The 12,993-nt window shown below is 41.4% G+C and overlaps 1 protein-coding gene across 1 annotated transcript in view; it reads right to left on the reverse strand.

Annotated features, from left to right (window-relative positions):
• The window catches only part of si:ch73-103b11.2 (early endosome antigen 1), a 65,113-nt gene that overhangs the window by 49,366 nt on the left and 2,754 nt on the right, over positions 1 to 12,993 (reverse strand). The window contains 2 exon segments of the mRNA XM_034707458.1: positions 8,520 to 8,585; positions 12,015 to 12,092. Coding sequence (XP_034563349.1) covers positions 8,520 to 8,585; positions 12,015 to 12,092 — 144 coding nt within the window.

Below are 12,993 nucleotides of genomic sequence, written 5' to 3' on the forward strand. Positions count from 1 at the left end.
TCTGAAATTTCTCCTTTTTTCCCCTGGAAACTACGGCTCATAAAGGTGTCCACGTGTGTCCGCAGTAAACGGCATGACATTGGCGCCGTCATGATCACTCATTATTAAGTTTAGTTGTATCTTTATGACTTTGAAGCTGCAGACCTGAACAGCTGATCAGTGCGCTGCAGGTGGAGGAGCACGTCTGTGTTGAGTCTGCAAATAATGCAAAAACAAACGTGAAGTGAAAGTGAAGTTCTGACAAAAATCACAAGTGGAGCGTACAGCTCACCTGAGGTGAGTGCTCGGGTCTTAGTTTTGCAAACTCAGGTACAGTATGTGAACTGTGACGGTGATGCCTTTATGCACTTTTGTTTGTTGAGGTATGGATTACCTAAAGACTGAAAGAAGAACAAATTGGGAGCGGTTCAGGAGCAGGAGTCATTCTGAATGAGAGCGGGATGGGAGTGGGAGTCATTTTACAGGGAGTGGGACGGGACAGGAATTATTTTTTACTCTGGCCTGGGATTGGGACGGGACAAGATTTTTTTCTGTGGGAGTAGGACAGGACAGGAGTGAAAATCCACTCCTGTGTCACCCTCTAGTCTAGGCCATACCATCATCATTTACATAGACTTATCATTAGACCGTCATGATAGCACTTAGACAACAGTCAAAAGAAAACTTGGTTTTAATAGGCAGAAACCTCCAGCAGAACCACGGTCATTGTTGAACAGCCATCTGCTATCTCCAGCTAGGAGTGAGAAAGTGGGATTGAGAAAGAGACAAGAATATAGAAAAACAACAACCGTGTTTTCTGATGATGCTGGAGATGATCTAACAGTCCCTGTCATCCTGATAAAACTTCATCATCATCAACACTAACTTAACAGGAAAGCAGTGTGTGTGGTAGAGTATGTTTAAACCCTTTTCTCCCACGTATTGACATGTTCACACTGGATCTTGTGCTCATTAAATGGCCGTGTACAGCCCAGTACTGTATGAAAAGTGCCTGCAAGGGGAATTTTTCAACCATTTGATTCCCAATTCCCTTGCACTGGAGGGTGTAAACTCCTAGCCTGGCTGGCGATGGTAGGGCGCAGGACTAACACTCGATACGTGATTCCAAACTGGCATAACAGGTTGTCAAAAATCCTCTTTTTTTATTGATGTGCTCGACTGGATGACAGCTTTAGGGGTGTGGGGTTCCCATTAAGTTGAGTGGCAGTTACAGTGTTGTGGACCCTGATGATTACAAGCTGTATGAATGGCTGTTCCCATGGTTCTGTGGCTTTGTGCAATGGGAACAGTGACCCCACTGTAATCCATGGCTGTTACATTCCAGCAGATCAGTTCCTACTGGAACCATGGGGAAGGAAGGGCAGGGGTTTAAAGAAGACTCTCACGCACCGTATCTCTAAAAAAAAAAAAAAAAACACACGCCTCGACCAGGACCCACGCTTAATAAACAATCCACAATGATCCAGCATGGAAGGCTTGCAATATCTTATCAACAGAGGCAGCATCTCGTTCATTATTGGCCTTTTTACTCAAGATCATCTGCTTCATAACCGCACAACAAATCCTAAACCATTCATCATTAAATCTTTGCACTGCAATGCAAACTTTTGTACTCCCTCTCCACTCCACTTTCCAAGAATTGCTGAGTCTAAAACTGTAGATCCCCCTAAGTATCCCTAATTTTAATGGGTGGAGCTGCCACTTATTCCCCACATAGAGAGCCTGGAGGCAACAAAACGAACCTTTTATCCATACCCTAAAACAGCTATCCTCATTCCAAGAGTGAAGCATGACAAAAGCTCATCAAAATTGCTTGAAATAGCCCTCAATTTCATGTTTTTTCTGGAGGCTAGAAAAGGTAGTGAGTTTGTGCATGTCTTAGCACGTTCAAAGGTCTAACGTGTCTGAAAACGAATGCAGACTGTGGTTGTATATGCTCATGTCTAGAAGATTCAGGAGAGAAGCAGGAGAGACAGTGTGCATCAAGTTAAAAGAATGCACCAAATGTGTGGGAAATGGAGGGAAGTTTTTCTAAACTCTCAGTTCTTGGACAGTGCTACAGGGCAAGGGGTCTATTATTTGAATTCCAGTAAACACAGGAAATTAATTGAGCTGACATTAAATGAGAATGACTTCAAGAACTGAAACGTCATGAGAACATCATGTTCTGTTCAGAATAAAAAGGGGAAAAGGCTGTGATACAGACGGTCAGCTTGGATGGATGCAGTCTAAGAATGCGATTCATGTGTCTCTGAATGGGCCTTTTGTGAGGGGCAACTCAATAGGTAGCCTCTTTTTATTAGCAGGTATACTGTTCTTGTTCTCCCTGGAATGAAATACATTAACTGACAAGCATGAAAAAATAAAGTGCAGCATCATTTCTAAGCAGCTTCAAAGCCTTCAAACAAAGTGAGGAAACATTGTACACAATCCAGCGTCAACAGTAATTAAAGAGCTGCAGTGAAAAGCTTCATAATCTGAGGATGTGAAAACACCAAGGCTGTGATTCAGTGTGAGCTCAGAGACCACAACAGAGATCGAGACATCAGCCCAGGTCATATGATCAGGAGTGTGTGTGTGTGTGTGTGTGTGTGTGGGGGTGAGTAACAATCAGGTCAAAGCAGGGTCAATAGGAGCTAGGTGTTGTGTGGTATTTGGGGCAGAGTAGCGAAGCAGTTATTATAGTGTGGGTGTTGATCATTTTAACTCGCACTGATGTCATCAAAGTGGCTTTTCTATGCTGGGGAGCTCTTAACACCCACGTACCTGCCCTCACCATGAGGTGATAATGGATTTTGTGTGTGTGTTTCTCATGTACCTTTCACAACTAGAACAGCTTGATCACACAGTTGTGTTGGGCAGCACTCTTTTATATTCATTTTTCTTTGGCTCCAAAGGATATAAAACCAGTCAGTGGCAGAAACTGTCCAACAGGCAAGTGGGAAGAATTTCAAAATAAAAGCAACATCTTAAAAGGTAGCAATGTAGATTTATGTTGACACTTTCCATCAATTTGATTGGATCAATGTTGATCAATCGACAGATTAATCCAGATAGGTGGATTGTTACATCCTAAACAGGAATATACCTCTATCAAAATGCTTGTTAACTCTCACATAAGATTCTTGGGATATACCAAAAACAAACAAACAAAATATCCTCATGTTCCCACGGGATTCAGTAAATACTAGATTTATATATTTTTAAAAAAGAGTGAATTAAAGCCTAGTTACTACACCTCCTTCTTCTGGTAGTGAGGAAAATGATTACATTGTCCTGACTTAAACCTCTACCTCCCACCCTTCTCAATGTAGAGACAGGCTGTTTTCGAAACTGCCTACTACACTAGCAGTACGTACTGATTTGGCCAAAATTCAGTATGTAGTAAGTAGTATAGTGAACAAGAGCAAAATCTGCAGTATGCCAAAACTCCCTGGATGTCTACTGATTCGGGAAATTTCTCACTCTGCATCAGATCAGTCTGCCTAACGTAGTGTTTCCCATAATGCACCGCACTCGTTCCGCTTTTTCGTTTTCTCTTCTTTTTTAACGTGAGGAAAATCCCTTTTTGGGTGCTTTGAAATTTATCAAATTCCATATAAACCACTTCTTAACTTTTAAATCATAAGTGGATGCCGAATAAGCAGTTTTCTCTATCGGCTTCACCTTTGTTTACTTCCGCTTTCCAAACCGGAAAATCTAGTGATGTCTGGCCCAGCGTGCTGCCAACACAGATCGAACAGAACAGTCATACTACATACTAAATTCAAACGCAGTATGTAGTAGGCAATACCTACTGCCTACTACAGTAGTAAGTAGTATGGGCTTCTGTCAGTACTTACCTTACACTAACGACAGGATAAGAGACTGGTTATATGATCTCAGTTTACTTATGTATATTTCTTTTGGTTAATTTTGGTTATGTCAGTAAATACATTAATTGAGAAGTATTTGATAGGTTAACGAATGCTTGTGCGTTTACGGACAAATATATCTGACGCCCCGCTTTGAAGAAGCAATTTTTCCCCTCTCATTTTCAATATTCTCCTCTTTATGTCGTTGAGGATGTTGCCATACATTTTTGATTTTCTGATTTTATGTTTGCGGAACTGTAAATTTGCCTGTAAAATTTTGTTTCAACAACTGAGATATGTATGTATATATGTGAAGCTGAATAAGAAATGTTCAAAAAAGGAGTGATTTATAATACTTCTTAGGTCTAGAACAAGCGGCAACCTCCGGTCTAAAAGTATGAGTCAATGCGGAAGTGTTTAAAAGCTGCAGTTCAGGATCCGCTTGAGGCTGGCTCCAGAAGTACCGGGAGTCCAAATACACATGAATGGGAAAAAGACGATCTTTACAGCAGAAATAAACATGTTTACAGCCTGGTACAAAAGACGAGGTTAGTCTGAATAGCTCATATCTCGATGTCCTCTCACTGTGAGGGGGGCGATTTTTTTCTAAACGCGGCAATTCAAAGATATTGAGATTACGAGTCTTCCAATGAGAGGCACAGCTGACTGCAGGAACACTGCAGCTGTTGGCTAGGAGGCTCAAAGCCTGCCTCTTACGTCACACTGGCTCGACAGAAGCAATATGACTGCCACTCCCGATTGGCTTCAAAGCAGCGTTCAGAAACAGATGGGTGACGTCACAGATACTACATCCATATTTTATACAGTCTATGGTCTAGAACCACTGACTGCCTCTACTCTGTTTTAGTGTGTTGCCTTTCTTATGTGTTTCAAGTTCAAGCTGTTCCACACTATTTGTGTCTAGTCTGATAAATATTTTTTAAATTGAATTGAACCGAGACTGCTGAGGTTCAAATCTTGAGGTTTCTAAAACCTTTTGCGACACCTGTTCCAGACATGGCAGTCAAGCACCCTCTGTCCCAGGTGCATTCACTCACACATGCTCTCTCTTCTCTCTCTCTCTCTCTCTCTCTCTCTCTCTCTCTCTCTCTCTCTCTCTCTCTCTCTCTCTCTCTCTCTCGCTCTCTCCTCTCTCTCTCTCTTCTCTCTCTCTCTCTCCTCTCTCTCTCTCTCTCTCTCTCTCTCTCTCTCACGTAGAAATGTACAGCTAAGCACAACTCTCTTTCTATACCATCCAGCCTTGCACATTTGTTTTCGATGCTGTGTCTGAGTATTTTTCTTTCAGCTGCTGTAGAAAGGCTTGCTCACCATCTGACTGAGCCTAGAGACAGCTTCAGCCCACACACTCGAGCTTTGCTTCCAGAGCGTTCTGTCCTCTTTTCCCTTCAGTCAGGACAGAGACAGCCCGATCTCTCTCCACAAAACAGAGAATAACTGTCCCATGCTACACATGCCAACAGTCAACTGTTGCTGGACAATGGAACAAAACACGTTACCATGGCAACGTATTCCTGAAATAACTGTGTTGGGAGTTCTCTGGGAAAATGTAGTTTGTACTTACATCAAACACTGGAGACTTACTTACATGTTTACAGATATTTAAGTCCTTCCAATCAGGAAACATTTCCTCTTATCTCCCCCTTGTTGTACTTTCTTCTTCCTACCACTTGTCTCATCAAGCTGCTCCCTTAGCATTAAATGATAGCAGTGGTGTGCAGTGTTGGGTGTTCACCGTAGGTGGGCAACCCCAAATCAGTGGCCCTGTCGAGGTTGGGCCTTTGCTAACCCATTCCTCTCCCCCCTAAGAGCCGTGCCACATCCTGAAGGTTTGGACCGCAGCCCATCTGGGTTTGGTTAGAGCCAAGATACAAGAGCCATAAAACCAGGCCGCGAGGAAAAACAGGGGGGGCACCTCCTCATCTGCATCCCCAACCAGGGCTCTCTGATCAGGGACTCTGATGTGGGTCTGGAGCAATGCAAGAGGAAAGCTGGTGATCTTTAGCTTTGACCTGATGTCATTCACAATAAAGTAATTAAACTGATCTAGATGTTGTTTACTTCCCTGTATATTGCGCTATAAAGCTATTTGTACTATACGTGAAAAGTTGAGTTTAGCACAAAACACTATGGGAAAACCAACCACTCAGCATTGTTGGTCTCACACACAGTATTTGGCACCATAGCCTTGGGGATCGCCATAAAAGCCACATTTGGTTGTTTTTTCAACTGAGAAAGATGGTCTAATAACTAAGAAACTACAGCTTATTTTCCTTTTATGGGATAAAAAATACTGGTATCACAGATGCTTCATTTACACATTATTACATTTTATTTCTTTTAAATGTAAGCCTTTCATCTAAATTATATTGAAAACACAATTTGGTCATCCTAAAATCTGAACATTAATTTGATTTGATCTCTTTGTCCACAGCTATCAATTGCACATTATGGATTTAGATTAGCCAAGTTTTTGAAGCTGCTTATTCAACATGAAACATTTAATCTAATGGGTTTGGTGTGGACAAGTGAGGTTCTATTTTTTAGTGTCATTTGATATTTTTTGCACAGACCCTTCCTTCCCCTCCTCTTTCTTTGATCAAGCATTCAGAGGGATGATGAAAAGATCAAGAGTGACATCCAGGGAGGCAGCTGAATGGGAAGGAGGACATCCGCCTCTTTCCTTTGTTTCTTCCAGTAAACACATCATCCATCTTTCTTCTCCACCAGTGCTGCACTAATATGATTTAACTGGCTTCATTTTGAAGAAAATGAAGCCCAGTGTAGCATGTTTTCCAATGTTTAGTATGATAAAACTCTCTTTAGAAACAAACCATCTCTGCTCCTGGTTTAATATGCTAACTACTGTAGCTTTACCATCAACATACAGTAAATGTCTACAGGGAAAAAAAAAGTGACCCTGAAGGGCACTGACGTGAAAAAAAATCCACACAGCATCCAGGCTCTTGTGGCCTCTGTTACGTAAACTTCAGAGCATCTCTCTGCTCTGCCAGAGAATGCCACATACAGTATGAAAGGTCAAATGCAACAAAGCAAGTGCTGTTTCAACTACTTCTACTTTCAGCTCATTTCAAAGCACATCCCACATTAGAAAAGCTGTTGAGCATCACTTTGGGTCGATCAATATTCAGCCTGCCCACATGCAGTAATATGATGTAGCAATAATAGAACTGACAAAGTATGTAGTATTTAAACAAGTGACCTATAAAAACATGGACTGAAAAGGAAAGACGGCCAGGCTACATATTACCTTTACAATTATAGTCCAGAGGTGAGTCTACTGGTACCAATTAAAATCACTGGAGGCTTGAGTTTCCCCTTGTTGAGTTGTTTTCTCAGTTTTTTCTGTCAGTAGAGGAAGTCATCACGGGGCTCTTGCACAATAAGTGTGTAAGCCCTTGAACAAAACACGCACAGCTTGGCACATGACTTTAGTATCAACACCATGTGGTGTCACTTGATTCCTTTGACACCATTGTGCTAGTTAGCGCAGAGTTTAACACACTCACTAAATACTTGTTGTATGACAGAGAGCGCTGGTGTTAACTGTGAGGTGACCGCATGGTCAAGAGGTGGACACTCTAAGGGGAAGTTTTAGTGTCATGGAAAGAGTTGTAAAGGAAATTGCTATGAAAGGCAAATCTAATGTTAAGTATGAAAGTAGTTGGCAGGTTTAGTTTAACTGAACAGGAAAGCAGGTTTACATTTCCATTTCATTATGTTCAAGGTTTAGCTTGTGTTTTTGTTTACATCCTTTGGTATTTGTGTGTTTCAGCTATGTGCTGGCCAACTCTACACTTCCTCCAGCAGTTTCACATTACAGTACTTCCAGAAGTTAAAGGGGATAATCACTCTCCTTTCACTGACTGATATTGTGCTGAAGGTTTCATAAACAGCCAATTAACACGGAGGAAGAAATGCCCTGGGGAATCATTGTTAAACTTAATTGATTGCTGCTGCAATATGCCATATAAGGCTGTTTGAAACCAAGCGGCAACCTCCGGTCTCAAACTATGAAGCCCATGCGAGTGTTATAAACTGCAATTCATCGAGAATCCGCTTGAGGCTGGCTGAAGAAACACCGGAAACTACATAGACACCAATTCAAAAAAGACGATCTTTGCAGCATTATAAACATGTTCAACAGCCTGGTTTAAAAAAATGGCTTGGCCCTACATCGCTAATGTCTCTATCGGCACACACTGTACGGGGGGGGGGGGACTTTTTTTCTAATATGACGGTCAGAAGATATTAAGGATTACGAGTTTTTGCCCAAATAGGACATGACTGACTTGACTCCTGGACGGGAACACCATAGCTGTTGGTTAGGAGGCTCAAACCCCGCCTCTTTACGTCACACTATGCCTGGTTGAGTTCCACATTCCAATATGGCTGCCGCCAATGATTAGCTTCAAACAGCGCTTCAGAAACAGATGGGTGACGTCACGGATACTACCTCCATTATATATACAGTCTATGGATTGAACAGACAGTATATGTTGTTGAATTCAACCCGTGAAGCTGTTTTTCAGTTGCTTCAACAGACAAACAAATGCCTCTAGCTAGTATGTAACACTTAAATCTACATTTATTTTCAAATGCATTATCCGCAAAGCTTCCACTCACCATTTCGTCCAGCGCATAGCGCAGTAAGCCATGCTCGTACAGGATGAAGAACCTCCTTTGCCATTTCTGTATGAAAAAAAAAACACAAAACTCTTGATTACTGTCAAAGTCACATGTTAAGTAAAGTTCGATCCAAATAGGACACCACACCAGGCATTTCTTTAAGGATGAAGGAAACTTATAAAAAGTTAAGAATGACTTTGACAGCTGTTATTTACTTAGCATTAACCAGAGTTATAACAACTGTCAGATGTACAGACATCACATTATAAAGCCAGCCACAGATTTAATATTAGATCTGTAAACACATCTCTAAATGTTCCGTTTAGAGACTGAATCTCATATGCTATACAGTGCACCTCCGGGTATAAAGACTTGGCAACTAGACTGAAGTGCACACATACAAACAGTAACACACAAGGGTATGCAAGCCTTTGGGAGACAGTGTGAGTTGCAGTGCAGAGGGAGCCCAGTGTTCTCTTGGCACACTTTCTGTATTCACCACATCACAAGGTTTCTGAGCTGGCTGGAAAATATTTTTAATAATGCTTCAGTTAAAAAAATCAATCATCCAGTTTTTAGTTTGCTTTTGTTAATACATCTATGAGGATAGATATGACTAGTTCCAGATGACTGTAGATAGAGGAACAACAGCAACCAGGAGACAATATTACACTTTTATAACATTAGCCCAGATCTGTCAGACTAAGTATATTCAGTTTCACATTTGAATGCATTAGCAGTACAAGTCATATCATTTCAGTGCTATAAATATAAAAGACTGCAGAATACCGAAAAGGATCCAGCAAGCACAGAGCAGGATTTCATTTTAAGACATCCAAGGCAAAGAAAAATCAACCAGTTTTCAACAGTCCAAGAAAAGGTTTCCACATCAACATGTCAGAAACATATTTTTGCTTCATAATTTTGATGAATTGTTACTTTAGGGGTAAAAAGGAAGACTGAAAGGATTATTGTGATGACATTTCTCCAAAATAACTGCCCAGCAAAAGCTGAGTCTGGTCCATCCAACACATTTTCAACAGGTTTCATTTATCAATTTGTCACAAAATTATAACTATGGTGCATTCTGGGCTGTGTGATTTTACCAAGAAGTACAAAAACATTAAAAGAGATCAGTTTTAAACATTTTATACAGGCAGAAGAAAAGAATGCACATGCAACGGCCTGGCCTGAGATCCTGGTGTCTAGGCGGCGATATGTGCCCAGCTTGCGAGAAATTGAAGTGGGTTCAAACCGTTCAAACCCACGTCAACTTGTGCTTTAGTATTTTAGTAGTGACCATGAAGCACTGCTCACTTATACAACATTAGTATCATTATTATTTATAGGTTATTTGTTAGGGACAGATATAATATACATAGACAAACTATAAACAGGTATCCCATGCCAGTGTCTTAGGGCTCATAGCGAATGTTAAATTGAAGGGCTTTTGTGAGAATATAAAATTTTAGTCGCTGTATGATGTGACTTGAAAATAGTTGTGTGGATATGTGATGCATCTTGTGAGATACGCAGGTTTCTGAGTGAAGTATGGTGAAACTGAAAGTTAAATCAACATTTAGAAATAGTCAGTGAAAATAGGTTCACATTTGACCAGCTTTCCACATCTTTACAACAGACAAAATGTTAAATCTAACACACTGTGGATGTCCATGTAACCTCTTGGTTATTAAGGTTTATTTAAAGGGTTGTAACCATTCTTTTTAACAACGATTCGATTTGCATCATGATTCGTGGTTGCCGATACGATTAAAGGACGATATTGGTCATTAAGAACGATACGATCCGAAACGGATTCAGTGACTTGAAATCGATTCAGTAACTTTCAGCCCAAAAATTCAACCAGTGTGACTGTGAAATAAATACCATGATACTGGACAGTCCTAGATTCCTGTTGTTTCTTGTACGGGAATCAGGTATAAATTAATTATGGAATGAATTAGTTAGAACATCTCCGTCTTTGCAAAAGCCCAAGTGTTTCCACACACTGGACCGCAATGGTGGCTTGATAATTTCTCACTCGCCGGCTTGTCCTCTGCCATCCGCCATGCTATGTTTTGTTGTCTGCTGGTACGTGGCGATGACGTTACAGACAGGCAGCCTGAATTGACTAACGTTTAAAGTCTTTATCATTAAAAGCGCAAAAAAACAAACAAACATCCATATAAAGTCTGCCGTGCTTAAATCCAATGCGTTATTTCCTAGTATCGATACAATCGATTTATTACCTTTTAAAACGATGTTAGATCGATATATGTTGTCCGGAACGCCAACTTAACGAACACAGATCGATGTAGTCGGATCATAGGAATATAAATCGATACATCGATGTAGTAGACGAATTGTTACACCCCTAGTTTTTTACCAATATTTGTGCAAATGATATGTTGTCAGTCTCTATTGATCTTCTCCCTCATTGACCTGACGAGCTGTCACTAACCCTCTCGTATCTTAATGCACTCTTTTGTCTTGGTATTAAATATCCCGCTCTCAAATACCAACTGAGCTAATTCATAAAATATTGAAAGGTGCTTTGTAACCTAAAAGGCATTAGAAGGACTCAGTGTGGGGTGCTGATGAGCTCACAGGAGATATCCATTAAAGATAACCTTTGAAAGGTATAGAGACACAGAACATTCTGATGGACAAATAGAGCTGCAAACCCACAACATGTCAGACCTAAGTGGTCCTAAAACATGACTCATCCATCATGTCAGCTCCTTTTCTCTGTTATTTACTTGCTGGTCAGTCAAAACCTGACCAACCTGCTCATCTCAGCACCGTGAACAGGCCAACAATTATCTCCCGAAAGTTAAGAGCTGATTGTAAGAAAAAGCAGAACACTTCGACGATTACGTCAAAGCCACAGCAGTGAGCTGTTGACAGCAGTTGAGTTGAAGTATCTGGAGGTGCTTTTCACCAAAACCCATATGGAAGCCATCAGTGTGGCTGTGAGAACTGGGACTTTTCCCCCTTCTCCTCCCCCCGCATTCTCCCAGCTCCTCTTTGGGATGCAACACCACAGGTAATCTGGGAGAGCTGATAAAAGGAAGCGAAGGAACAGAAAAGGGCTCCCAGTACATGATGTTAAGGGGGCAGGGTGTTAAAAAATAAAAGTCAATATCAGGCTCATTATTGACTGAGAATGAGGAGACTTCTGATAGAGGGCCAGGCCTCCCACAGGAGCTGCAATAACCAGACCTCCTGTTCATCAGATGTCGAATAAGTGCTTCATGGTTAGCAGAAAAAGAAGAAGGGCTATGAGAGACAGTTTCTACCCTTGGAGCTGACCTGATACAGCTTCTGTTTAACACAATTCTTAATTATTTGCATTATGAAGCTGCAGACTTAAAGTGTTTTCCTTTAAAGCGTACCCGTGTGTTTTTTGAGGCACAAACACAAGTTCCTCCACAAAAGAGAGAATCAAAGAGCGGTGTAGAGACTCAATCATGCCCCAGAGGAACAGCTTACCCGAGATCTGTGCAATGGATTTTCAAAATTTGTTCCCTCTGGTGCCAGCAGCAACCACCCTCCATACACAGGTTTTGCCTGGTGAGAGAAAAAACACAATTACAGCTTTGAAAACCCATCAAGATATAGATTAGCAGGTCAATAATGCACATTTTGAGTCAACTGAGGAATTGGAGGCGGCTCTATCATCAAGGCTTTAAACTGTAACCCAATATGAGACAGTACTGCACTGACAAACACACATTTAGCCTAATTGCGGAAAGGTGTGTATTAGTCACAACTAGCTGCCCAGAGGCTACATTCTCCAGCTGGCTGAATCCCAGAGCACCACGCTGCCCTGAAAAAAAAAAAAAAGAAGGAAAGGCTAACACACATGATTTTCCCTCTGATCCTCTAAGTGGGTGGACTGGTGGGTGGAAAGGGGCAGTGAGAGGCAGAAGTTAGCACAACAGTGGATCAGAAACAGGAGAGAGAAGTAGCACAGAGTCTGAGCGCTTTTGCGGCTGCAGATTTGCAATTCAAACTGGTATTGAGAAATGCAAGTTTGGCCTGGCAGTCGGACTTAAATATTTCTGGGACAATCTTGAACTCTGGCCACGCTGGTAGTCAGCATTTTGTTTATCGAGCACAAAAAAGAGAAATCCTGCAGGATCTCTGCGAGGCTGTGTGTTCAGAAGTGAACATTTTGCTAAACATGTTTACACCTCAGATCTTGCGTCCACCTAAAGAGCTTAACAATTAAGAATGTTACATAATGCAGCTGCAAGCCTATGGAACAGCAGCATGCAAATTAAGTCGGGGAAAGCTCTGGCATTTGCACTGCCTGGCACCTCCATGTCCCGCTATCAGTGGTTTTGATTACAGTCATAACTTCACTAGGGTGTAATCCACCATCAAATCCTCTTTTGATTCAGGAGGTACGGCACACTTCTCGGCTGACTTACTCTGTAAACAGAATGATGTAACAGTAGTGTTCTAT

This window comes from Notolabrus celidotus, chromosome 18, assembly GCF_009762535.1.
Source record: "Notolabrus celidotus isolate fNotCel1 chromosome 18, fNotCel1.pri, whole genome shotgun sequence".
Taxonomy (NCBI): domain Eukaryota; kingdom Metazoa; phylum Chordata; class Actinopteri; order Labriformes; family Labridae; genus Notolabrus; species Notolabrus celidotus.